This window comes from Balaenoptera physalus, assembly GCF_965194825.1.
Source record: "Balaenoptera physalus genome assembly, chromosome: 17".
Lineage (NCBI taxonomy): Eukaryota > Metazoa > Chordata > Mammalia > Artiodactyla > Balaenopteridae > Balaenoptera > Balaenoptera physalus.
Window position 1 is genome coordinate 673,415 of NC_138895.1, and position 23,024 is coordinate 696,438.

The 23,024-nt window shown below is 50.7% G+C and overlaps 1 protein-coding gene and 2 long non-coding RNA genes across 9 annotated transcripts in view; 2 read left to right on the forward strand and 1 right to left on the reverse strand.

Annotated features, from left to right (window-relative positions):
- SPIDR (scaffold protein involved in DNA repair) overlaps window positions 1-22,413 on the forward strand; it is a 359,526-nt gene extending 337,113 nt beyond the window's left edge. For 5 of the 6 annotated variants that reach the window (XM_082433911.1, XM_082433912.1, XM_082433914.1 and 2 more), the window contains 10 exons: window positions 272-356; window positions 1,320-1,463; window positions 1,555-1,614; window positions 3,015-3,219; window positions 3,319-3,414; window positions 4,532-4,678; window positions 16,709-16,802; window positions 17,491-17,605; window positions 17,865-17,918; window positions 21,938-22,413. In XM_082433911.1, coding sequence (XP_082290037.1) covers window positions 272-356; window positions 1,320-1,463; window positions 1,555-1,614; window positions 3,015-3,219; window positions 3,319-3,414; window positions 4,532-4,678; window positions 16,709-16,802; window positions 17,491-17,605; window positions 17,865-17,918; window positions 21,938-22,099 — 1,162 coding nt within the window. In that variant the 3' untranslated portion in view covers window positions 22,100-22,413. The remainder of the gene's footprint in view (window positions 1-271; window positions 357-1,319; window positions 1,464-1,554; window positions 1,615-3,014; window positions 3,220-3,318; window positions 3,415-4,531; window positions 4,679-16,708; window positions 16,803-17,490; window positions 17,606-17,864; window positions 17,919-21,937) is intronic. The other variant, XM_082433913.1, reaches the window with a different exon arrangement.
- Window positions 14,558-21,944, reverse strand: LOC309647019. The gene is made up of 3 exons (XR_014255732.1): window positions 19,797-21,944; window positions 16,598-16,944; window positions 14,558-16,459 (listed from the first exon to the last, which is right to left on the reverse strand). It is a non-coding gene; the product is annotated as an uncharacterized lncRNA (long non-coding RNA).
- On the forward strand, window positions 17,925-20,137 carry LOC309647018. 2 transcript variants are annotated; one of them, XR_014255730.1, is made up of 3 exons: window positions 17,925-18,168; window positions 18,859-18,956; window positions 19,597-20,137. It is a non-coding gene; the product is annotated as an uncharacterized lncRNA (long non-coding RNA). The 2 variants fall into 2 exon arrangements; XR_014255731.1 differs by lacking the exon at window positions 17,925-18,168 and having other exon boundaries at window positions 18,175-18,956.
- Window positions 22,414-23,024: the final 611 nt, after the last annotated feature.

The following is a 23,024-nucleotide window of genomic DNA, read 5'->3' on the forward strand; positions in this document are numbered from 1 at the left end:
CCATGTCTTGGCTATTGTAAGTTGTGCTGCTGTGAACGTTGGGATGCATGTATCTTTTAGAGTGAGAGTTTTCTCCAGGTATATCAGATGCATCGTAATTTAATGAACAGTCTCCTTCCTGTCCTTGTGCAGTCAGGCTCCAAGGTCTGTCTGTCTGTGTGCCCCTGACTTCATCGTCCTGAATGGCGGCTCCTTGGCATTTGGCCTGGTGTCTGTGGAGCAGGTCTGCCTGTGAGCAGCTCACTGACCAGGCCATCTCTTCTTTTTCCAGGATGACGGAGCTTTTCAGTTTGATTGACACCATGTGGCCTCCAGTGGCGCCCCTGAAAGCACCAGGCCACGGGCCAGCCTTCGAGGTAAGCCCAGCACTGCAGCGTCCCCCAACCCCACGCCCCCCATCGCACCTGCTCTGTGGCCACCAGGCACTGAGCCAGTGCCAGCCCACAGTGCACATCCCAAGAAGCCCAGGTCCAGAGGGAGGGTGGGAGCCGGTACAGAGATCCAGACCCACTCGCCTCGCTCACAGGCTAGGGCCTGGCTGCCTTCCACACGGTGCCGCATGCATGCCTCCTGAGGTTACTTTACGCGACGCCTCTCGACCCCGATCGTCACGGGCCACTGCGCACTGAGGGTCTCAGCCTCGCACCGAACAAGAAGCGGGTGGTTTCCCCGCCACCTTCCAGTGAGTAGTAGAACCAACACTTAGTCACCAATTAGAGCAAAAACTCAGTAAACAGAATCCATGGGTATCGGTTCACCCACCAGCTCAGCCAGGGATTTCCCTTTCCTTCCTCATCACATTGTTTATGGTAGTCAGTTGCTCACAGGTAGCAAAATCGACGGATGAAAATGTGTGCCTCCTCCCCGCCCTGAGCCCTGTCCAGCAGGCTGGCAGCGGCTGCTTTGGGCTTTAGCTCCCCAAGCTGAGAATTGGGGCTACCTTGCTTGTGTGGTAGCTGACTTCCTAGCACAGGCCGAGACGGTGGCTCTGTCCTGTGCTAGACCAGCAGCCTAGTGGTCAGGAATGCCAGTTCTAGATTACTTCCCGGGAAGACGTTTCTAAATGGTGTCTTCAGTGTACTCTGAAGAATAAACTTCTAAGATGAAATCTTGAATTGGTAATAAACTCAAAAGCACAGAAGTTCTTATGCTTGTTTCCAGAGAGAAACAACATAACCCATCTCTTACAGAGCCTTCCAGAGAAACAGCCTGCATCTGTGAATAAAGAGGTCTTTATTAAAGAGTAGATTTATATTAATAGTGTATTTGAGTCTTTTAACAATACATTCATGTTCTACTTTTGCCTTCATTTTGAACAGGAAAAAACTCATCTGCCTCCTCCTAGCTTCTGTTACATCCTCACTGCTCATCCAAACCTGGGACAAATTGATGCAATTGAAGAAGACTCTATTTCGAAGCTTTACCAGCCTCCAATTCCCCGCTTCTTAAGAGAAATTCTCCAGGTAGCGTCTTTGTTTGTACCCTGGTCTCAGTTACTTTGCTGTGTCTGTGAGCTTGGGGAGACATTCCTCTCTGTTTTCAATACCTTTCCAGACTGATGGCCCCTGTACCCGTTGCAGTTTCTATGCCAGAGTGATTTACCAAAGACCACAGGTAATCCATCTCTCTTTCTCAAAACGTGTTGCATAGCTTATTAAAGGATAATCTCTCTCAGAAACTGCTGGAGTAGCAAAAGAGAAAAACACTGTTGAACTTGAGCTGTGTGCACTCTGTGCTGACGCGGTGGTCAGCCCGTTCCTTGTGCAGGTGGGGCTGCAGCCCCTGGTGAAGCGCCGGGCGTGCAGCCGCCAGGGGGACCCGCCCGGTTCTCAGACCAGGCCCGTCGGCTCCTCTCTGACACAGGCAGGCTGTAGAAAGGAAGAAGCAGCTGGAGCCTCCTTTTCGGGGTGAAAGTAGGAACCTCAGGGTGGAGCTCAGCCATTTCTAAGGTCTCTTTCTTCCACCGTCGAGAGGAGCCTGTGGTCGCCGGGCGGCACCCAAGTCAGAGGGCCGAGGCCGGGGGAGGGCTGCTCTCGGCCCTCAGTCCTGCAGGAGCCTCCACTGGACCTCAACTCAGAGCTGGACAGCCACGTGTCACAGCCACTCCCTGTTTGCTCGTAGGCACTTCAGAGAGATTCAGCACCTGTCCCGGAACTCGAGGGCTCTCGTCTCCCTCCCTGTAACTTTCTCTAACTTCCTGTATGTAATCTCCCTCCCAACCACGTGAGCGCTCCCCCTCCCCCCCCGAGTCACAGCTCCTGACCGTGCCGTCACCTCCTCCGCCCGGTCGTGTCAACCGCCACGTGGATCCTCAGCCTGACCACACCATCCACGCCAGCAGCACCAGCTGAACCTCGTGCCAGCCAGGTTCTCGCAGGCCAGCCCTGCTGGCCCCCTAACGGGGGCCTTGCCAGCCAAATCCTCGTCCCCATTTGCATCTACTGGATCCTCATGGCGAGTGCCATTGTGTCCTCGTCACCCCCCAGAGGCCCCATCTCCCATTACCATCGCGCCGCGTTGAAGTGCAGGACTCCAACATATGAATTGGTGGGGCGGGGAGAGGCAGCGGAGGGGGACATAAGCATTCAGTTCGTGACCATTCCTAACCCCTGGGAAGCTTACATCTAGCAGGAGAGCAGAGTGTGTGTGCTGCCGGTAAGACGGTGTGCTGATCCGCACCCTAGCTGTGTGAACACATGGCGTTGGGAGGAGGGGCACGGCTGCCTCCTGGTGGGTCAGAGGGCGAGCAGAGTGGAGCCAGGGACGGGCGGGTCTCCCCCGCAGAGGAGCCCGTAAACCAGCTGCGAGGTGGGCGCTCACAGGGCTCAGCCGTGTCCTGGGGGCTGCTGACCAAGACATGCAAAGGCTATTGCGTGTTTTGAAATACTTATTGAAATGATATCAGAAATTGTTAGTGTTAATAATAATCATCTAAGGTTATTGCTTTTAAAAAATAATTTTGGCTCTAAGAAAAGCTACTAAGGTAACAGCCTGAGTGTGTCCTTGAATCCTAGGTGAACAGTTTGCTTCTGGAGCCAAGGGAGGTGTGGCTGGTGGTGACCGACGCTACTCTGCAAGCACAGGGTGAGGGCTCGGGCCTCCCCAGAACCGTGCCTGTGCGCGTGGCCCCCTCATGCGTGCTGGGCCAGGAAGTCCGGGACGCGCTCTCCGAGGCCACCTCCAAGAGCTTCTTCTTCAGGGACGCTCTCCGAGACCAAGGTACGCGTTCCTCTTCCTGACAGCCCTGATGTGGTGACAGAGGTGCCAGAAAATGGCTTTGTGGGTTCTTGATGCTTCTGTGTTGCTCCGGAAATGCAGGCCCCATCCCGAAGTCCACTGCGGACAAGACCCCTGTGATGGCCACACGGACAGAACCAGAAACCCCTGCATGCAGTGCCGGCACAGCAGCAGGAGGTATCAGTGGTCACTCAAGGGTGGTCTGTTGGGGTCACACTTTACAGGTGCAGAAGCCACCTGAAGCCAGTGCCTGGCGCATCACTTTTTAAAACAAATAAAAAGCTAGAACATTTAAACACATGCTTTCATCTCTCAGTATCCACCCCTCTGCGGACACCAAGACCTGCAGGTGCTCAGGTCCCTTCTGTAAAATGGTGGTATCTGCATATGAGCTGCACACATCCTCCCACATTTTTTTTTTTAATAAATTTATTTATTTATTTTTGGCTGCGTTGGGTCTTCGTTGCTGTGCGCGGGCTTTCTCTAGTTGCGGCGAGCGGGGGCTACTCTTTGTTGCCGTGCGCGGGCTTCTCATTGTGGTGGCTTCTCTTTGTGGAGCAGGGGCTTTAGTAGTTGTGGCACATGGGCTCAGTAGTTGCAGCACATGGGCTCTAGAGCGTAGGCTCAGTAGTTGTGACCCATGGGCTTAGTTGCTCTGCAGCTTGTGGGATCTTCCCGGCCCAGAGCTCGAACCCGTGTCCTCTGCATTGGCAGGCAGATTCTTAACCACTGCGCCACCAGGGAAACCCTCCTGCCACACTTTAAATCTTCTCCAGATCACTTACGAAACCTAACACGATGTCAGTGCTGTGTAACTACTTGCCGGTGTGCAGCAAATTCAAATTTTGCTTTCTGGAACTTTTTTCCCAAATATTTTCCATCCACCGTTGTTTGAATCCATGCTAGTTTGAATCTGCAGGTGCAGAACCTGCAGATACAGAGACCTAACTGTATGCTTAGATTAGTCAGTACTTTTTTCCAGGAATCAAAGTAGGATCCTGCGTAGACTGTATATTTTTCAGTGTATATAACTTGCATGACGCAGAATTTGCCTTTATGAATGGAATTTGAACCTAGTGTTTGTGTGCTCTTACAGCTTAGTGCACAAGGCTTTGGGCTTCCTTTCTGCACGGTGCTGTGTCTCTGGACACACGGGAACCGCACAGTGGTGCCCTTGGCTCCCCCAGTCCCCCCAGCTCCCAGGAGGCTGGCAAAGGACACATCTCTACTGGCAGGAGAACTCGCTTGTTTCAAACCTCAGAGCTGCAATAATCTGAAGTGTCTCTGTTGGCAGGTCAGGTTGTTTGTGTTGGACGAACTGTCCTCCTGCTTCCAAAGCCTCAGCTGGGCGTGGCCTCTGGTGCCTGGGAGCTGACGAGCCCTGTGAGGCTGGATGAGCTGGATTCTGTCACTCGGGTCAACTCCATTTGCAGCGTCCAAGGTGGGTAGTCGATTTTGATGGAAGAGGTAATTTGTATTTCCTTAAGTATCACACTTACCTTATATTCATTTGCTCATTTGTTCATCGAGTATTTGTTGAGTGCCTGACATTGGATGCGTGACAAAGATGCGACCAGATACAGGACGGCAGCCTGCAGTGCTCCGAGTGCCTGTCGCCAGGACCTCACCTCTAGGAGGCACGGACAGGAGCCCTGAACCGAGATGGCAGGGGAGGGGGCTGGTCAGGTGCAGGGTGGGGGCAGGAGGAGAGCAGGGCTTACAAAGGCTGCTGACAGGGCAGGTGGATAAGCGCCAGAATCTGGGAAGAGGCTGCAGGGGCATCTGGAGGGGCCGGAGGGGCTGCGGCCTCAGGTAGCACCCAGGGTGGGGGGCGAAACAGGGCAAGGAAGTATATCTGCGGGTGGATTAGTCAGGAGGAAAACTGACAGGTAGGGTAACAAATTCAGTACAGGGGAGCAAGATGTGGATGGAGGGCAGGAATGTCTGTGAAAGTAATTTGCTGAATTAATTTCCAAAAAGTACAGAAATTCCAGAAGTAACATTGAGGACCTGTCTCTTCCACCCTTGGACCACTAGATTCCTGAACGCCACTGTGGTTTTTATGAACAGCAAAAGCTGTGATGCCACTGGTGCTTGAACCCACAGCCCCTGTGTGCTCGTGAGATTGAGCACGTGTTCGTCGTGTTGAGGCCGTTTGGATTTTCCCTTCTTTGCGTTTCCTTTTACCATTAGTACCGAAACATAACTGCTACAGCCTGGTGGTCCTGAAGAAGGCAGGCTCTGTCACCTGTGTCCGGGTCCCCACTTCCTCATCTCTGCAACAGGGGTAACAGGACTGACCCCAAAGCCTTGCTGAGGAGTAAATGGAGCTGGTGGCGAAGGCGGACATTGAGTGCTCCCTGCTCCGGGCCGGGCGGAGGGCGGCTGGCTGGGGGCTGGGGGCTGGGGGCAGTGACGGCAGGGGTGGAGCGCCAGGGCCCTCGGGATTGCTCTGGCAGAGTTGGTAAAGGCCTTCCAGACAGGTGAGGGCACATGGAAAACGCCGGGCAGCCGTGAGAGCTTCGTGTGCTGGCGGAGCGGGGCTGTCGTGGGCAGGCTGGCCCTGTGCTGTTCTGCTGTCCCGGCCATGTTAACGAGGTGGGATGGTCAGATTTTTGTCTTAAATGAAGCTATTCTTTCAGCACCACGGACCGACTGTGGTGCAAAGCCGTGGCTGGCTGTTGGCAGGAAGATGATTGCGCTGCTGTTTGGAGGAGCAGGGGGGAGGGTGGTCGCGAGCCTGGAGGCCGAGAGGGCCAAACTCGAGCAGACTCGGGCAGCCTGTCCACAGCCTGTGGTTTCCAGCCGCCCCCGAGAGGCTCCCATCCCCTCACCTCTCTCAGAGAAGGGTTGCTCCCGGGCTCAGAGCAGGGAAGGGTGAGGAAGCAGCCCCCAAGTGACAGTCCCCACCCCTCCCGCTTGGGCCTTAGGGGACCGCAGGCATCGCCACCACCTGAAGCACCACTTTATGAGAAAATGCACCTGAAGAGCTGGCTTCCTGAGGAGGGTTTGGAACCTGACCCACTCTTACCTGCAGCCAAGGGAGTAAGAAGCACAGACGTACAAGCAGAGGAGAATGTGTAGACACTTGTAGGGACAGAGAGAAGACCCGATTTTTCTGAAGACCCTAATATTTAAAAAAAAAAAATTTATAGTGAGCTTTACAGAACACAACATTAACCGTTTCAGAGTGAGAAACTCAGTGGCTGTCGGTCCACTTACAGGGCTGTGCATCCACCTCCTAGTCTACATCTTGGCTTTTGTCATCTGAGTGGCTTTGAAAACAAAGTGGCAGTCTAGTTTTCAATCCCAGTGTCATTGAGATGAAACTCACCCTTTTAAAGTGTACAGCTCACTGTTTCTAGTGTGTTCACACAGTTGTGCAACACGCCCACTAACTAGCCCCAGAGAGGAACCTGCGTCTGTCAGCAGTCACGCCCTGTCCCCGCCCAGCCCCCGGCTCCTGCTTCTCTACCTTCAGCCTCATGGACACTCATGCGCGTGAATCGTGCGCTCTGTGCTCCTTGGTTTCTGGCTGCTTTCACTCAGCAGGACATTTTCGAGGCATTTCTCAGGCTGCATTCCTTTCTGTGGCTGAATATTCCATCGTATGGGTAGACCCTGTTTTGTTTATCCATTCATCAGTTGATGCACATTTTTTTGATACTGCGATTCATGCCTCTGTGAATATTCACGTAGGGCCTTTGGGCAGACATCTGTTTTCCATTCTTCGGGTGGGTTTGCGTGGGCCATGATCGTAACTAGAGAGCAGCAGCAGATCTGGGAGGAAGCTGTGCCCCCGCCATAGAAAGCAACCCTTCAGGGGGACAGAGCTGAGACTGAGATTGGGCACTCCCGGTGCAGACAAGGTGACCAAAGGGCAGCGTCAGGAAGTGTGGCCCACGGTGAGAGATCCAGTGTCTACTGGGGCCTCTCTGGAGAAGGGCAGTGTTGATGGAGGGTCTCTGGCCAGCACCACCCGTGGAGCGACACCTGGGCAGTGGAGGGAGAGCTGGGCCGGCACAGTCCTCCTCGTGCCCCCAGAGCAGAGCTCTGTGACAGGTCACATCCCCTGCGCTCCACGTCCTCACCAGCGTTTGGTGTTCTCAGGGCTGTAGGTTGTCAGCCATTCTAACAGGTGTGTGATGGTGCCTCATTGCTGTTTTAGCTTGCGTTTCCCTGACCACATGGGATGTGGAGCGTCTTTCATGTGCTTATTTGCCATCTGTATATCTTCTGTGGTGAGGTGTCTGTGAAGGGCTTTGGTCCATTTTTTATTCAGGTTGTTCATTTTCTTATTGTTGAGTTTTAAGAGTTTTTTCATATATTTTGGGGAACAGTCCTTTGTCAGATAGGTCTTTTGCAAATATTTTTTCCTGTCCTTGGCTTGTCTCTTCATTTTCTTAACAGTGTCTGCAGACCAGTTTTAATTTTAGTGAAGTCCAACATCAACTTTTATTTTTCATGAATTGTGCTTTTGGTGTATCTAAAAACTCGTTGTCTGATCCAGGGTCACCCAGATTTTCTCCTGTTTTCTTCTAGAAGTTTTATAGTTTTGCATTTTACAATTAAGTCTATGATCCATTTTCAGTTAAATTTTGTGAAAGGTGTAAGGTCTTTCTGGATTCATTTTTTTCCCATGTGTTTGTCAGTTGTTCTGTCACTGTTGAAAAGACTGTCCTTTCTCTGTTGAAATGTCAAAGATCAGTCGACTATATTTATGTGGGTCTATTTCTAGGCTCTCTATTCTGTTGCACTGATTTATTTGTTCTTTCACTGTTACAACACTGTCCTGATTATGATAGCTCTGTTGTGTGTCAGTCCTCCAGCGTTGTTCTTCATTATTGTCTTGGCTATTCTAGGTCTTTTTGTCTTCCATATAAACTTTAAAATCGGTTTGTTGGTATCCACAGAATAACTTGCTGGGATTTTGATTGGGATTGTGTTGACTCTGTAGAGCAACTTAGAAAAAATGTACATCTTAACACTGTTGAGTCTTCCTGTACGTAAACATGGAATATCTCACCGTTGATTTCTTTCAGCAGAGTTTTGTAGTTTTCCTCACATAGATCTTGTACATATTTTGCTACACTTATACCTAAGTATTTCATTTATTTTAGCTAATGTAAATGGTGTTGTGTGTTTTTAATTTCAGATTTCCTTGTTTATTGTTAGTATATAGGAAAGCAATTGACTTTCATATTTTAACCTTGTATCCTACAACCTAGCTACAAACATGTTTGTAGTTCTTGATTTTTTGTTGTTGATTCTTTGGGGTATTCTACAGAGAAAACTGTCATCTGTGGACAGGACAGTGTTTTTCTTCATTCCCAACCTGTATACATTTTATTTCCTTTTCTGGCCTCTCGCATAAACTGGGACTCCCAGCACCAGGTTGCGTAGAAGCGGTGAGAGGGGGGACTTCCTTGCCCTGTTGCTGATCTTAAGGAGAAAGCATCAACTTTCTTTCTCACCATTAGGTAATGACGTTAGCTGTAGTTTTGTGGTTTTGTTTTTTTGTTTGTTGTTTTTTCTGCTAAAGATAATCTCTTTATTCCACACATTGAAGGAAAAGAACCCTGCTCTTCTCCTACCGCTCTCTTCCTTCCCTTCCAGTTGGTTCTGTGTGTTGCTAAGGTTGATGCTGTTCTGTAGCTATAAAGCCTTGCACTTTGTCTACAGGTTGATCCTCAAAGATGAAAATCAATAAGTGGTATTTTGGGACTTCCCTGGTGGTCTGGTGGTTAAGACTTCGCCTTCCAGTGCAAGGGGTTTGGGTTCAATCCCTGGTTGTGCAGCTAAGATCCCACATGCCTCACGGCCAAAAAAACAAAACATAAATCAGAAGCAGTATTGTAACAAATTAAATAAAGACTTTAAAAATGGTCCACATGAAAAACATCTTTAAAAATGGTATTTTTATGATTATATAAATATTTTTAGCTGAACGGGAAACTAGTCTACACACTCTAGTTCCTTTCTTCTGTGGTTTTTTTCATGGAGTTTTATGTTGACTTTTATTTTCCTAGCACTGCCTGCCCTACACCCTCATTTTCTCCCAAGTCCTCAAAAACGGTGACAGGTCTTTGGAGTCATCCTTTTCCTTTGTAATCTCCCTCCTGGAGCCTTCTGTCCCTCTGAACCAATCTTGACTAGTTGCTCTGTTGTCAGCTATTGTCCTGGACCTCCCTTCTATTAATCATTTAGGTTCGATTCATTCTTTCCTAAATCACATAACTTCTTTGTTAGTTTATTCTGTCTGTAGGTTTTTTGTAAATGTTCTTTACCAAGTTGTGGAAACCCCCTCTTTTCCTAGGCTACTGAGAGTTTTTATCATGAATGGGTGTCGGATTTTGTCCAACACTTTTTCTGCATCTATTGATATGATCATATGATTTTTCTTTAGTCTGTTGATATGATAAATTACAGTAATTGATTTTTTAAAATACTGAACCAGCCTTGTAAACCTGTAATAAATCCCATTTGGTCATGGTATAATCCTTTTTTTTATATAGTTGGATTAGATTGCTAATATCTTGTTAAGGACTTTTGTAACTATGTTCATGAGAGATATTGGTCTGTAGTTTTCCTTTCATGTAATGTCTTCATCTGGATTCGGTACTAGGTGAATGCTGTCCTCAGAGGATGAGTTAGGAAGTATTCCTTCTGCTACTATCTTCATGGAAGAAATTGTAGAGTACTGGTTTAATTCCTTCCTTAAATGTTTGATAGAGTTTATCCGTGAACCCATCTGGGCCTGGTGCTTTCTGTTTTGGAAGGTTATGAATTATTGATTCAATTGCTTTAATATAGGCTTACCTTGTTTTATTGAGCTTGGTAGATCGTGCATTTTTCACACATTGAAGTTTTGTGGCAACCCTGTGTCAAGCAAGTCTATCAGTGCTATTTTTCAACAGCATTTGCTCACTTTGTGTCTTGGTGTCACGTTTTGGTAATTTGTGCAATATTTCAGATTTTTTCATTATGATTATATTTGCTGTGGTGATCTGTGGTCAGTGATGTTTGATGCTACTATTACAAAAACATTATGACTTGCTGAAGGCTCAGATGATGGTTAGCATAGTTTAGCAATTAAGTATTCTTTAATTAAGTGGGTTTTTTTAGACATAATGTATATATTGCACACTTAATAGACTACAGTGTAGTGTAGACGTAACTCTTATATGCACTGGGAACCCCCCAAATTCATGTGACTAGCTTTATGGCAGTGTTCGCTTTATTGTGGTGAGTGGTCTGGATCCGAGCCCACAGTGTCTCTGAGGTGTGCCTGTAGGTCTCAGCCTATTCAGATCACTAGTTAATTCTTGTGGGAGTTTTTGCAGATTGTGTCTTTCAAGGAATTGGTCCATTTCACCTAAGTTATTGAACTTGGGTGCATAGAGTTATTTCTGACATTCCTTTATTCTCCTTTTATTACTGATCCACGGGAGCAGTAATGACGGCCCCTCTTTCATTTCTGATATAAATAATTTGTTTCTTCTCTCTTTTATCCTTGGTTATCCTAGCTAGAAGTTTATTAATTTTTATTGACCTTTTCAAAGAACCAACTTTTGGGTTTCTTGATTTTTTTTCTATTGATTTCCTGTTTTCAATGTCAGTGATTTCTGCTCTAATTTTTGTTACTGCTTATTTTCTCCTTACTTTGTGTTTTAGTTTACTTCTCTTTTTCTTGTTTCTTAAGATGAAAGCTTAGATTATCGATTTTAGATGTTTTCTAATATTTACATTTAGTGCTGTAAACTTCTCTAAGCACTGCTTTTGCTGCACCCCACAAGTTTTGATGTGTTTTTGTTTTCATTTAGTTCAAGGTATTTTCAAATTTCTCGAGATTTCTTCTTTGACGCACGTGTTATTTAGAAGTGCATTGTTTAATCTCCAAATATTTGGGGGTTTTCCAGTTATCTTTCTGTTATTGATTTCTGTTTAATTCCATTGTGGTTTAGGAGCACATTTAGTATGATTTTTATACCTTTAAATGTGTTAAGGTGTGTTTTGTGGCCCAGAATGTGGTCTGTCTGGATGAATGTCCCATGAGAGCTTGAGAGGAAGGTGTGTCCTTCTCTTGTCGGATGGAGGCGTCTGTAAACATCAGTCAGAACTGGGAATGGTGCTACTCAGTTCAACTATGTCTTTATGATTTTCTGCCTGTTGATCTGTCGGTCACTGGTAAGGGGACTTGAAGTCTCCAAACACAATATATAAAATACAGCCATGGGTCTGTTTCTCTCCTCGCAGTTCTGTCAGTTGGCTTCACGTGGTTTTAGCAGCCTGTTGTTAGGCAGACACACATTAAGGACAGATACGTCTCCTAGGAGAACAGACCCCTTTCCCATGAGGTAATGCCCCTCTCGATCCCTGATGACTTTCCTTGCTCCAGAGTCGGCTGTGTCTGAAATTAATGTAGCTCTCTAGTTTTCTCTTATTAGCATGAGCATAATATAACTTTTTCTATCCCTTTGCTTTTCATCTCTTTGAGTCTTTGTGTTTGAAGCAGATTTCTTGTAGACACCACAGAGATGGCTCACGTTTTTTGTCCGCTCTTAAGAGTCTCTTTCTTATATTTTAGACCATTGACATTTAAAGTGAATATTTCTATCATTGGATTAAGATCTATCATACGTATATTTGTTTTCTGTTCCTTGCTCTTGTTTCTTTTTTTGTTTTCCACTTTCTTCCTGCCTTTTCTCATTTTTTTTTTTCCCCCTTGGCTGCACCAGGTGGGATCTTAGTTCCCCGACCAGGGATCAAACCCAGGCCCTCGGCAGTGGAAGCGCCAGGTCCTAACCACTGGACGCCAGGGAAGTCCCTGCCTTTTCTCATTTTAATTGAGCATTCTGTATGATTCCATTTTCTCCTCTCTCTCAGGGTGTCAATTATACTTCTAGAAAAAAGTTTTAGTAGTTGCCCTAGAGTTTGCAGTGCACACTTAGAACCAGTCAAATCCACTTTCAGATAACACTGCCTGCTTCAGGGTGTAGCCACGTTATCAGTCTCTCCCTCAGTCCCTTATAACAGCTGTCATTCACTTCACTTACTCACAAGGCATAACACTGAACCCATCGTTGTTATAGATCAGTTTAGAACAACAGAGGTTAAAGATTTTCCTTTACCCTCATTTATTCCTTTTCCAGTGCCCTTCCTTTACGTCACGTAGGTCCAATTTCTGACCTATATCATTTCATTACCTTCATTACCGTTTTAACGTTGAGCACTCTGGGGGTCTCTCGGAAGCTGTCCTGCAGGCGTGCAGGTGGGTCAGTGGATGTGTACAGGCTGTTACCACAGTGCAGCCAGACCCTCCGAGAAGGCCCAGCTAACTAGGGATTAAGAGAAGACGAAGCCCAGCTGCAAAAACCAGGGGTGGGCCCAGCCTCCCACACAGGAGCCCCTGGCCAAGGCAGAGACCAGGCAGGGACCAGCTCCCAGCTGGACACAGGGACGGGACCCCCTGCCCCCCAGCCAGCCGTGGGCTGGCCCAGACTGGATTCCATCAAATCCAGGATAGCCCCTCAGCCGTGCTCTGCTCTGCCCGGCCTGCCCCAGGCGGGGCTCTCAGCTGGCCTCAGGGTCTCCCTCGGCCACCTGGACCTGGCAGGACAGTGAGCGTGTTCCCTGAGCAGAGCTGGGACGGACGCAGAGAGCGGCCTGTGCGTCAGTCACTCACTGAGAGCCAGCAGCGCCTGCCAGGAAGACGTCTCCAGGAGGTGATGGCCCCCACGGCCTCCCTCCCCGAGAGTCGGCTCCCAGAGCTGCAGGGACTTCCTTCCAGTCTGTTTTTGGGGACAGTTTTGCAGTTGGTTTTATCTTCCTTGCCCCACTTGACACTCTGTATCTGCCGCTTGCTGGTGGGCGGTGATCTTCCCTGCGCTATGCAGGGGGCAGGGTCCTGTCCTCAAACCGGGTGTCGACCTCGACCTAGAAGAAGGTCCTGAGCCCCAACTTCTTTCAGCCAGAAAGAAGGGTGGGGACAGTGTGGCAGAGAGCTGGCCGCCCACAAAGGACGGGCCCGAGTGCCTCCAACAGGACCCTCAGGAAGGACCTTTTACTAAGTCGTTTTTATAAACATGTGATACACCTTCCCAAGCCTAATTACAAGAGGTTTCTGTAAGTGAGACAAAGAATGTAAAGGCTTTTAACAGCAAATTGCAGCAATTTGCCAGAATTCTCAAACCCTAACAACAGTTGTTGTTTTCCTTCTGATGCTTCTTTAAGTGAATGTCCTAGATACTAAAGGTTAATAGTACAATTCCCAGCTGTCCCCTGGGTTGCCAGAAGGGATTGCCAGTGGTGTGGAGACCCCAGATGAAATGTATTTCCTCAGCTCGTGCCTTGTTCCCTAATTGGAGGGAAATTGCTTAATCTCATGTAAGTGTAAATGCTGTTAACACCCCAAAATATTCTAGGGTAAAGGGAACTGTGGTTTGTAGCAGTCTTCTTTTTCTTAGTTCATTTAGCAGACCTGTCACGGACTGTGTGAGCCTCTGTGCTGACACGCCCTGGGGTGGGAGGGTGGGAGCCCCCCCCCCACCGCAACCTGGACTCTTGACATTGATGAAGACGCGCCTTCGGCTGTATCATAAGCTCTTATCGGCTTAACTTCTCATTGCTTTGACTCAGTCTTGATTAGATGTGCAAGAACAGTGAAATTAGCTGGGCAGCCTTTTTAAAATCAAGCTGTATTATGTTCATTTTTAAAAAGCCATTCAAGGATGCATTGCACGAATGCATTTTGATAAACTGGGCCTACTTAGTTCTCGTCTTTCTGTTTTATCCTCTACAAATAAAATTTTCTCCTAACGTTTGTTCTAGTGGAGAATGAAATTCTTTGCTCCAAGAGTGTGAAGGATGACTCTTCTATCTTTCTGGAAACTTCGGTCACATCTTACTTTTTTTCAAATGTCTAATTTCACCACTTTTCAACAAGGATGGTCTGTGATTTGCAGTGAATCTTGATGGTATGTACAATGCTTCACATTCCAAGAAAATCAGACCAACTCAGTCCCGTTTAAAATTCCTTTCTGGCTTCTCATCCCTTCCAAGACCAAGTCTAGAATCCCCAGCAAGACCCTGGATGGTCCTGGCCTGCCAGCCTGCAGACTTCACAGCGGTCTCACCTGCCTCTTCTTTCTGCCCGTTTGGCCTCCAGCCCCACCTCAGGGTACAGTGGGCCCGTGCCTCTCCCCACCTGCAGCCCCTCCTCAGGTCCGTTCTTTCGGGGAGTCTCCCCTGACACTTAGGCCAGCCTAGAGGCCTCTCTTCTGCACCCCTGAGGGGTCTTTTCCATTTCTCAGTTTAGCACTTATTTCATGGTTTTCTTTAATAAGCTGGGGTTTTTTTAGAGCAGTTTTAGGTTCACAGCAAAACTGAGCACAGTGTACAGAGCTTTTCCGCATCCCCCCACCCCATACACACAGCCTCGCCCGCCGTCAGCACCCACCCCGGATAGCTGATGACCCTGATCAACACGCCATCGTCATCCAGAGTCCGTAGTTGACAGCAGGGTTCACTCTTGGTGGTGTCATTTTATGGACTTAGACACACTTAGGACATGCAGCCATCCTTACAGCATCACACAGAATAGTTTCCCTGGCCTAAAATCCCCTGGGCTCCACCTCTTCAGCCCTCTCTCCCGCTCAGTACCTGGAAACCACTGATCTCTTCACCATCTGTATAGTTTTGCTTTTTCCAGAATGTCCTATAGTTGGAATCATACAGTGTGTAGCCTTTTGAGCTTGCCTTTTTTCACTTAGTAATACGCATTTAAGGTCCCTTCATGTCTTTTCATGGCTTGAGAACTCATTTTTTAAAAATCATTGAATAACATTCCACTTTCTAGATGAACCAGAGCTTATGTATCCATTCACCTACTGACAGACATCTTGGTTGCTTCCATGTTGTGGTAATTATGAATAAAGCTGCTGTAAATATCCACATGCCAGTGTTTATGTGGACATACATTTTCAGCTCCTTTGTGTAAATACCAAGGAGCGTGCTTGTTTGATTGTATGGTAAGACTGTGTTTAATTTTGTAAGAAACTGCCAAACTGTCCTCCAAAGTGGCTGCACCATCTGCATCCCCACCAGCAACGGTGAGAGTCCCTGCTGCTCCGCACCCTCCCCGGCATCTGGTGCTGTCAGTGTGTGGGCTTCGGCCCTGCTCATAGGTGCGTCGTGGTGTCTCATTGCTGAGTTCATTTGCATTTCCCTCGAGACATGATGCTGAACATCTTTTCACATGCTTTTCTGCCGTCTCTGTATCTCCTCTGGTGAGTTGTCTGTTAAAGTCTTTGGCCCAATTTTTAATCAGGTTATTCTGATTCTTATTGTCGAGTTTTTTTGTTGTTGTTGTTGTTTTTTGGGGGGGGGGGCCTGTGCTGCACGGCATGTGGGATCTTAGTTTCCCAACCAGGGCTCGAACCCGTGCCCCCTGTATTGGAAAGCAGATTCTTAACCACTGGACCACCAGGGAAGTCCCTTTATTGTTGAGTTTTAAAAGTTCTTAATATATTTTGGATAGCAGTCCTTTATCAGAGTGTCTTTTGCAGATATTTTCTCCCATATTTCATGATCTTTATACTTGTTATTTGTTTATCTGCTTTTCCAGCCTGACTGTGGCGTCCATTAAAGTGTAGATTGTGGCATCTACCCTTATGTTCAAAGTGCTATGTGTATATCCCACACTAAAGAGCATTGTATATGTATTTCTTTGTTGAATAAATGAATCACAAATGTTGGAGTAAAAAAGAAATGAGGGAACCAGAGAAATCATATAAGAAGAGATACTGACAAGCCAATAAGAATATTTCTCTTTCCGTATCAAAGAAGTGGAACCGAAGCTGTGGAATTCCACCCTACTGTCCGGGAGGCAAATACTCCATGTGTGCGTCAGTGCAGTGGGCGGGCGTGGACGGCAGGAGTCGGAGATTCTGTGGGAAGCGCCTCTGAAAGGGGTTCCGCCATCTCTGTGCTCACGCGCTTGGACGCAGTAACTCCACTCCGCGAGCGCATCCTAAGAGAAGGGTCCAGCACAGAAGGAGCCAGGTAGACAAATGCCCACCGCCTCGGGCTAGGGCACTTTGGCGACCTGGTGTCCAGTCTGGAGAGTGGCCGAGGGAACCGTGACCTAAGGGGACAGCCATGCAGCAGCCCAAGGGCAGGAAGAGACGGTGCAGGGATGGGGTGCTTGTCACGGCCTCAGAACCTGCACGTTGGAAAAAGGCAAAAACGAAAATACTCGGTTAGGTAGTAACATGCCTAAGCTTTAAGACTTGCTCTTTGTTGTAATTTTGTGCAATAAATGGAAATTATAAAAAGCTTAGGAACATTTATATAAATTCACACATGAGAAGCAAACCTGGGGCACCTCATGTTACCGTCTGTGACCTGAGGGGCAAAGAGAAGTTGGGGGACAGAGCCGCCTCTGAGCCCGGCTCTGCTTCCCTGGGCCTAGGCGCTGTGGTCGCCGTGGACGAGAGCACCGCCTGCTCGTGGCTTGCGTGTGACCTGTGTGGCGGTGAGAGACTGGAACGGAGGCCGGAAGACAGGTAGGGGCAGCGGCGGCGGCAGCCCGGGACCCCAGGGGCCAGGCCCAGGGCACACGGAGCGGCCAAGCTGCAGGAGGAGGCCGGGCGCCGTGTTTTCTCTCCTCACGACTGGGGTTCTGCTGTTCCCCGAGGCTCTTCCTGTCTTAAAAGAGAAAAGAGCCAGGTTTCCTCAGCGTCTTTGTTATCAGGCGGGAGAAAAAGAACTCGGGGCTAACGTGAACGTGAGACGCACTTGGTGACGGCACAGCCGACCTCTGCAAGCGGACATCCCTGCCAGCCTTACCGGCCCCCACCCCGGGGCCCGTCCTCGGAGCCCGTCCTCTGGCCCCCCCGTGACTGTCAGAGGCACGTGCACAGGGCGTGTCACCACATTCCTGCTCCGTGACACCTCAGGTGGTGGCCTGGACAGGGTTTCCTTGGAAGCAAGAAGGAGCAGAGACACTGATGGTGGGAGCAGGTGTGCCGGTCCGGCTCTTCCCCTTGTTGGCTGCGTGCTCGGCCGGGGGCGCCCCCCGCTCCGGGCGCTGCGACCGCGGAGCCCAGGCTGCTTGGGGCCTCTTCCAGGAGCCGGGTTTCTGAGCCCCCCTCTAACACGGCAGACGGACACTCGCTCGCGTGCAGGGAGTGTCTGTCTGTCTGCCCGCCACCAGGCTCCCGCACTCTGTGCCTTCTTGTTTCCAAACAACAGGGGCGCCTTCTCCTGTGGGGACTGCTCCCGCGTGGTCACCTCTCCCCTCCTCAGAAGGCACCTGCAGGTCTTCCTGGACTGCCCCTTGCGACCCCAGTGCACAGTGAGGGTCAAGGTAGGACCCGGCGGGAGCTCGTGCGTCCGCGTCCACCTACCGCGCGCCCCCTTCACCCGCGGCCGGGCCGGGGCTGCGTCTCCTGCTCTTTTCCTGGGAAAGGGGCAGGGCTCCCCCGAGGGCCGCAGCCCTCCCCTGCCTGACTTAAGGCTCTGCGATGGAAGCTGGTGGCTTAGAGTCACACGTCAGCTCTCGGTCGGGGGGTCGTTCCTGGTGAGCGGGGTTGGGGTCCTGACCCCACCCATGGCTGTTCTTGCAGCTGCTGCAGCACAGTATCTCTTCGCTCCTGAGGTTTGCCGCCTGCGAGGACGGGGTAAGTCGGGGCGCCCAGCCCAGGTGCGTGTCCTTACTCTCCTCCCCCGTGTCCCTTGGCTGCAAGGGCCCTCCGTGTGCCATGTGCGAGCTGAGAGTCCGAACTCTCCCGAGACTCGGCTCGGCCTTCTGTTTCCTCTTCTGACTCACGCCCGAGTCTGCTAACAAGATCCTTTCCCTTTTGGAATCGAGGTTATTTTCTGATCGGTGTTGCAGTAGACACACGAATCTGTCCCCCAGCTTTGATTATGGTAAGTCGGTCTTGAGGTTTCAAGTTAAACCTTCTGCCATGGTTTCACGTTAATAGGACAATTACCTGAGACGCACATTTTTCTAAATTGCTGGGCATTCTCTAGTCTGAGTGCCTGGAAACTTGACTGTTATTTCTCAGATCTGCCCTGTTACCGTGCTGAGCTTTGTAAAGAGGTGTGAGGCGTGCTCCTCAAAGAAAGCACCACCTGAGCACACATACCTTACTTTTGGCCCTCATAAACGAGAGAGGTCTGTCCTTGTCAGAGCCATTTGAAAGCCCCGCAAGTGGCCTGTGGAATCGCGGAGGCCTGGAGAGAGTGCTGTGCCTGTGCCCTGCTGGGGTCCACATCCAGGTGGCAGACATGGGCCAGCTCGTGAGACTGCTGTGGGGGGGGGGGGGCTCACATTTGCAGAACTTTCTGATGGGTTCCCAAAGCGAAACGCCAGCTCTGATGCCACCCCGAATTTGGAGGCTCCCAGGCTGCTCTCCCGGCCACTTGCCAGTCCTGTCCCAGCCCCTCCTGGGCTTGGGCTGTCGGGGGAGAAGCAGCCCTTAACACTCTTTCGTGTGCACCGGATGTCAGAGTTTGGAGTAAATTGGAATGTGGACAAATCTGTGCACAGAACCTTTAAGGATCCCTGGTCTGACTGGTTCCAGCTCTGATTCCTGGCCTCACGCATCTCTTTAGAGCAACTCGGTGACCCCCGCAGCGCAAACCTTCGTCCGGGGGCTGCTGCGTGGTGGGGATTGATGTTTGGACCAGGCTGTAGGAGGGCCTATAGACAGGTGCGCCTGAGTGTGTGACAGTAAGTAAGCGTTTGTGACGGGCCGGGCACCGTGCTCCCCGCTGTCCTCGTGCCGCCTCCCTGTGGGCACAGCCCACGCTGCCGGGGAGGCGTCGGGGCAGGCCCGCGGCACGCTCCCTGCCGGATGCAGAGACACCCGCAGAGCGGGGCTGTTGCTCTGCTCACCACCTGCAGGGCAGCCAGCCCGGGTAGGGCCCGCAGGGGCCTTGTGTGTGTTGCGCTCTCGTGGAGTCCTGCGTTTCACGGGTGGCGAGGCCGCGGTTCCTGGGACTGTGGGTACTTAGGTGAGGCCGATGGAGTGGGAAGTTCCAAGGTGGGGCTGCAAACAGGCACTAAAGCCGGCAGATCCGGGTCATCGGAGAACACGTTCCTCTGGAGGGTGCTGGGGGAGCCCTGTTTAAGGAGAACACAGCAAAACGAACCCAGCAAAGCGCATGGCTGAACGCCTGGGGACGGCGCCCAGAGCACCTGCCGGCCCTGCGGTTACTCAGGCGCCTGCCTCCCCTGGGCCCCCGGCTCCCAGGAGGGTGGCCCTCAGCCATCTGCTCCGTCCAGGGACCTGGCAGGAACCCGCATTCACGTATCGCTTCTGATGGAGGCAGGCTGTACCTCCCCCACAGGAAACTTCTCGACTCCTCTCCCACTGCTCCTAGAGACGCAAGAGGCGGGCGTGCGGCCCGGCCGGCGAGCGCCTCGGTGATCCTGCATGGCTGCTCTGCTGTCAGAGGCGAGGCCGGTAGGACTGGGGGGCGCCGAGCCCCTCACCCCCCGCTACCGCCCCCCGGCCTGCGCCCGGTGGGTTCTCAGGCTCTGCGCTGACCTGGAGGGAAGCAGACACCTCCCTTCCTACCTGCAGGAGAGACCTCCCGGGGGCACTGGCCACAGGGCTCCTCTGGATTCTGTCGGTTTTCAGGGTGAGAAGGTACATCCGCCAAAATCCAGAGAATCAGATGAGGACTTTCCACGAGAACCGCGGCTCCATTCCCGGAACAAAACGTGCCGCTTCCGGTCCGGCACACACACGTGCCTTTAAAATAGAGGCACATTTTACACACACACGCATGTTCGTATGACCGGCACATATGAGTTTGCTGCTGTGATTGTTTTAACTTCTCTGTCTTAACTTCCGCCAAATATAATGTATCTATAGTGTAATGTCCATTTATAAACGATACAGTTATTATCGAAAACTGTAGCTGCCAACCCTGACACTTTAAAAAGAGGGCTTCCGCGGACTCTCTTCCAACGCCGAGGCCCGTGCTCGTACCCGGCCGCCTGGGCCCACACCCACGCGCAGGTGCAGCCCTCAGAGCCAACACAGCGCGTCCAGCATCACGGCGTCCTCCCGGCCCTGGGTGGGGACTGCCCTCCCCGGCGTCACTGCCGCCTTCCTGCCGTCGTGGGCTCCATAGAAGCCCTGGGAGTGACCTTGACATCTTGGCCGCGGGAGGCCTCCCCACTGTCCAGTCGCATCCTCTCCCTCCCTCTCCGCCTGCCTGGACCGGCGACTCTCAGCCCCGCTTCACCCGGCGTGCCACCAGGAAAGCCACAGCCCCCTGCGAGCCACGGTGGGGAGGCCGTGCCTGTCTCGTAGGCGGGAAGACGGGCACCGCGGTGAGCTGGCTTTAGGGCAGCGTCCACATCCCAGACCGATCTGGACGTTTACTGCTTTAGAATGAGCCGTCTCAAGGCTCGGTGCTTCCACACGGACTCTGCACACAGACCTGCAGTCTGGACGAGGCTCCACGGGGCAGCAGCTGGTGCCCCAAAGCGGGGCTGGTGTCCCAGGAGGCCCTTCAGTCCCCGGCTGGCCGCTGTGCTCCTGTCGGCTGGGACCTTCCCGGGCTCTGGCCAGACACCCACACGGCCTGGACGCCCTCGCAGTATGTGTCTGGGTCCCGAGCCGGGCAGAAGGTGGGCCCCGGTCCTGACCGAGCCTGGGACACACTCAGTGCCCCTCCCCTCCCACTCTGTTCACGAGAAGCCAGTTGGCCACCAGCCTGGACCCAGGGGGAGGGCAGCGAGGCGCCTGTCAAGGAGCTACAGACGTGCCTGCTTTGGCCATGTTGTCTGACACCCGCCCACCCCCTCCAAGTCCCCTCTGCCAAGACACGAATGGTGGAGGGGCGAGTTAGCAGCGAGCTCAGTCGCCACAGACGCCCGTCAAGTGTCTGGCACAGAGGAGGGCTGAGAGGTACCCCTGACGTTACTCTGCAAGTGGCAGCAAAGGAGTTTCCGAAAGAACATGTGACTTTCTAGGGCTTCAGTCTCTGATAAGACCAATAACCCTCTTTATTTTCAGCCCCACCCCCAAAATAAAGTGTTCTGAGGTGTGATCCACGGAGACCAGGAGGGCACAGCACACCTTCCCAGCCCGCTCAGCTGGGGCCCCTGCCACCCATGGCTCTACATTCCTGTGTAGAAATGAAACTTGCCCACAATTAACCAGTTCCCTAAGATAGTCATCCAACAATGTGAAGGCAAGGTTCTCTGTGGCATAGGAAGAGGTGTTTAGCTCAGTGTACCTCTGGGAGAAATGGGATCCTGTTAAGGAGGGAAGTTTGGGGCAAAGGAAGTCCTTTGACCAGAAGTGCTGCTCGAGTGGGGAAGTGGGATGCAGCAGCAGTGATGTGTGCCTCCTGCTGGGACGCAGGGCACGGCCCTTCCCATGTGCTTTCCCCCCCCCCCCCCGTTTCTCTCCTAGGACGGCCAGCTGGGAGATGCACATTCTTGCACCCACTAACAAACATCGATCACATATTTTTAATGTTCTTGTGTAAAAACTAACTCGGCTACCAGAAAAAAGCAGTTCCTTCCTTCGCTTTTATTGCAGCCTCTTCTCTCCTCTGGAGAGGGGTCATGGGCCAGGGAAGGGCCTTCTCTGTCTTTGGTGTCCCGAGCCGATTGGAACAGCACGCCCAGGGCTGTTTGCTTTAACCAGCCTGCCTCTTATCCCTGCAGAGTTACGAGGTGAGGAGTGTCCTCGGAAAGGAGGTGGGGCCGATAACCTGTTTCGTCCGGTCCATCACCACCCGCCCGGCCTGCGTGGGATTGGAAGAGGTTGAACTCCTGAGCGAGGGGGGAGCCTCTTCAGCACACCGTTGGCAGCCGCAGGATCCGTGAACTTTACAAAGTGGCTGCGAGTGGTGGCGGTTCGGTAGTTATTTGTTAACTCTAGGCAGAGTGAATGTACTTTATGATCTTGAGGTGGAACTTCGATTGTTCTGGGGCAAATGTTAGTAAAATGGCTTTGTAAACTGTAAATCAAAGTACTTCTTTCTGCGATGATATATATTTTTATTGCCTTTCTGCAAATTTAGGAACACGATAGAGCTTAAATAAGCTTGAGGTTTTCATTTTGTATTTACCTTAGACAATAATATAGTAGAAAAAGTTATTTTGTTCTACTGTAATTCTAAAGTGTTCAAAATTTACAATGATTCAACGTGTTTTTCTTATATTTCTTTTAACATTTCCCCAAAGAATTACCCTGCCGAGTGTAAACCTTTGTCCTCTATTGTCATATTACTGTTCTGCAGTGTCCAGCCTAAGCGTTCTGCAGTTCAGTATTTTTTGGAAAATGTTCTGGGGAACTATGTCAGAGGTAAAACTGTTTCCCATAAAGTAGATAAAGTGACTGGCCTGATGATAGCTCCTTACGGAGAGACTGACAGGTCTGGTTAGTCCTGCCGGGCACTGCGCAGGATTACGCCGCCGCAGGAGAGCTGGGTAATCGTTCACCTTGTTGGCAGAGATCTGAGTTAAAAGTAAAACCATGGATTAATTATCTCTGGACACTAAAGATTTTGCGTTTCCTCCCTTAGGACAGTATAATCATGACAGGCCACGGTTAACGAATTACATAATATAGACGTAGCAGCCAAGACCAAGAAAGGCTGCCTAGTACCCACTCTCATGGGGAAAAGGCAACGGCTTTATTTATTCGTCCAGATTAAGTTTTGAAACATTACCAGTACCGGCAAGGTAGCCGATTTTAAGTAGCTTTGTGACCGTCCTTTCCATCTCCTATATGACTTCTGTACTTATG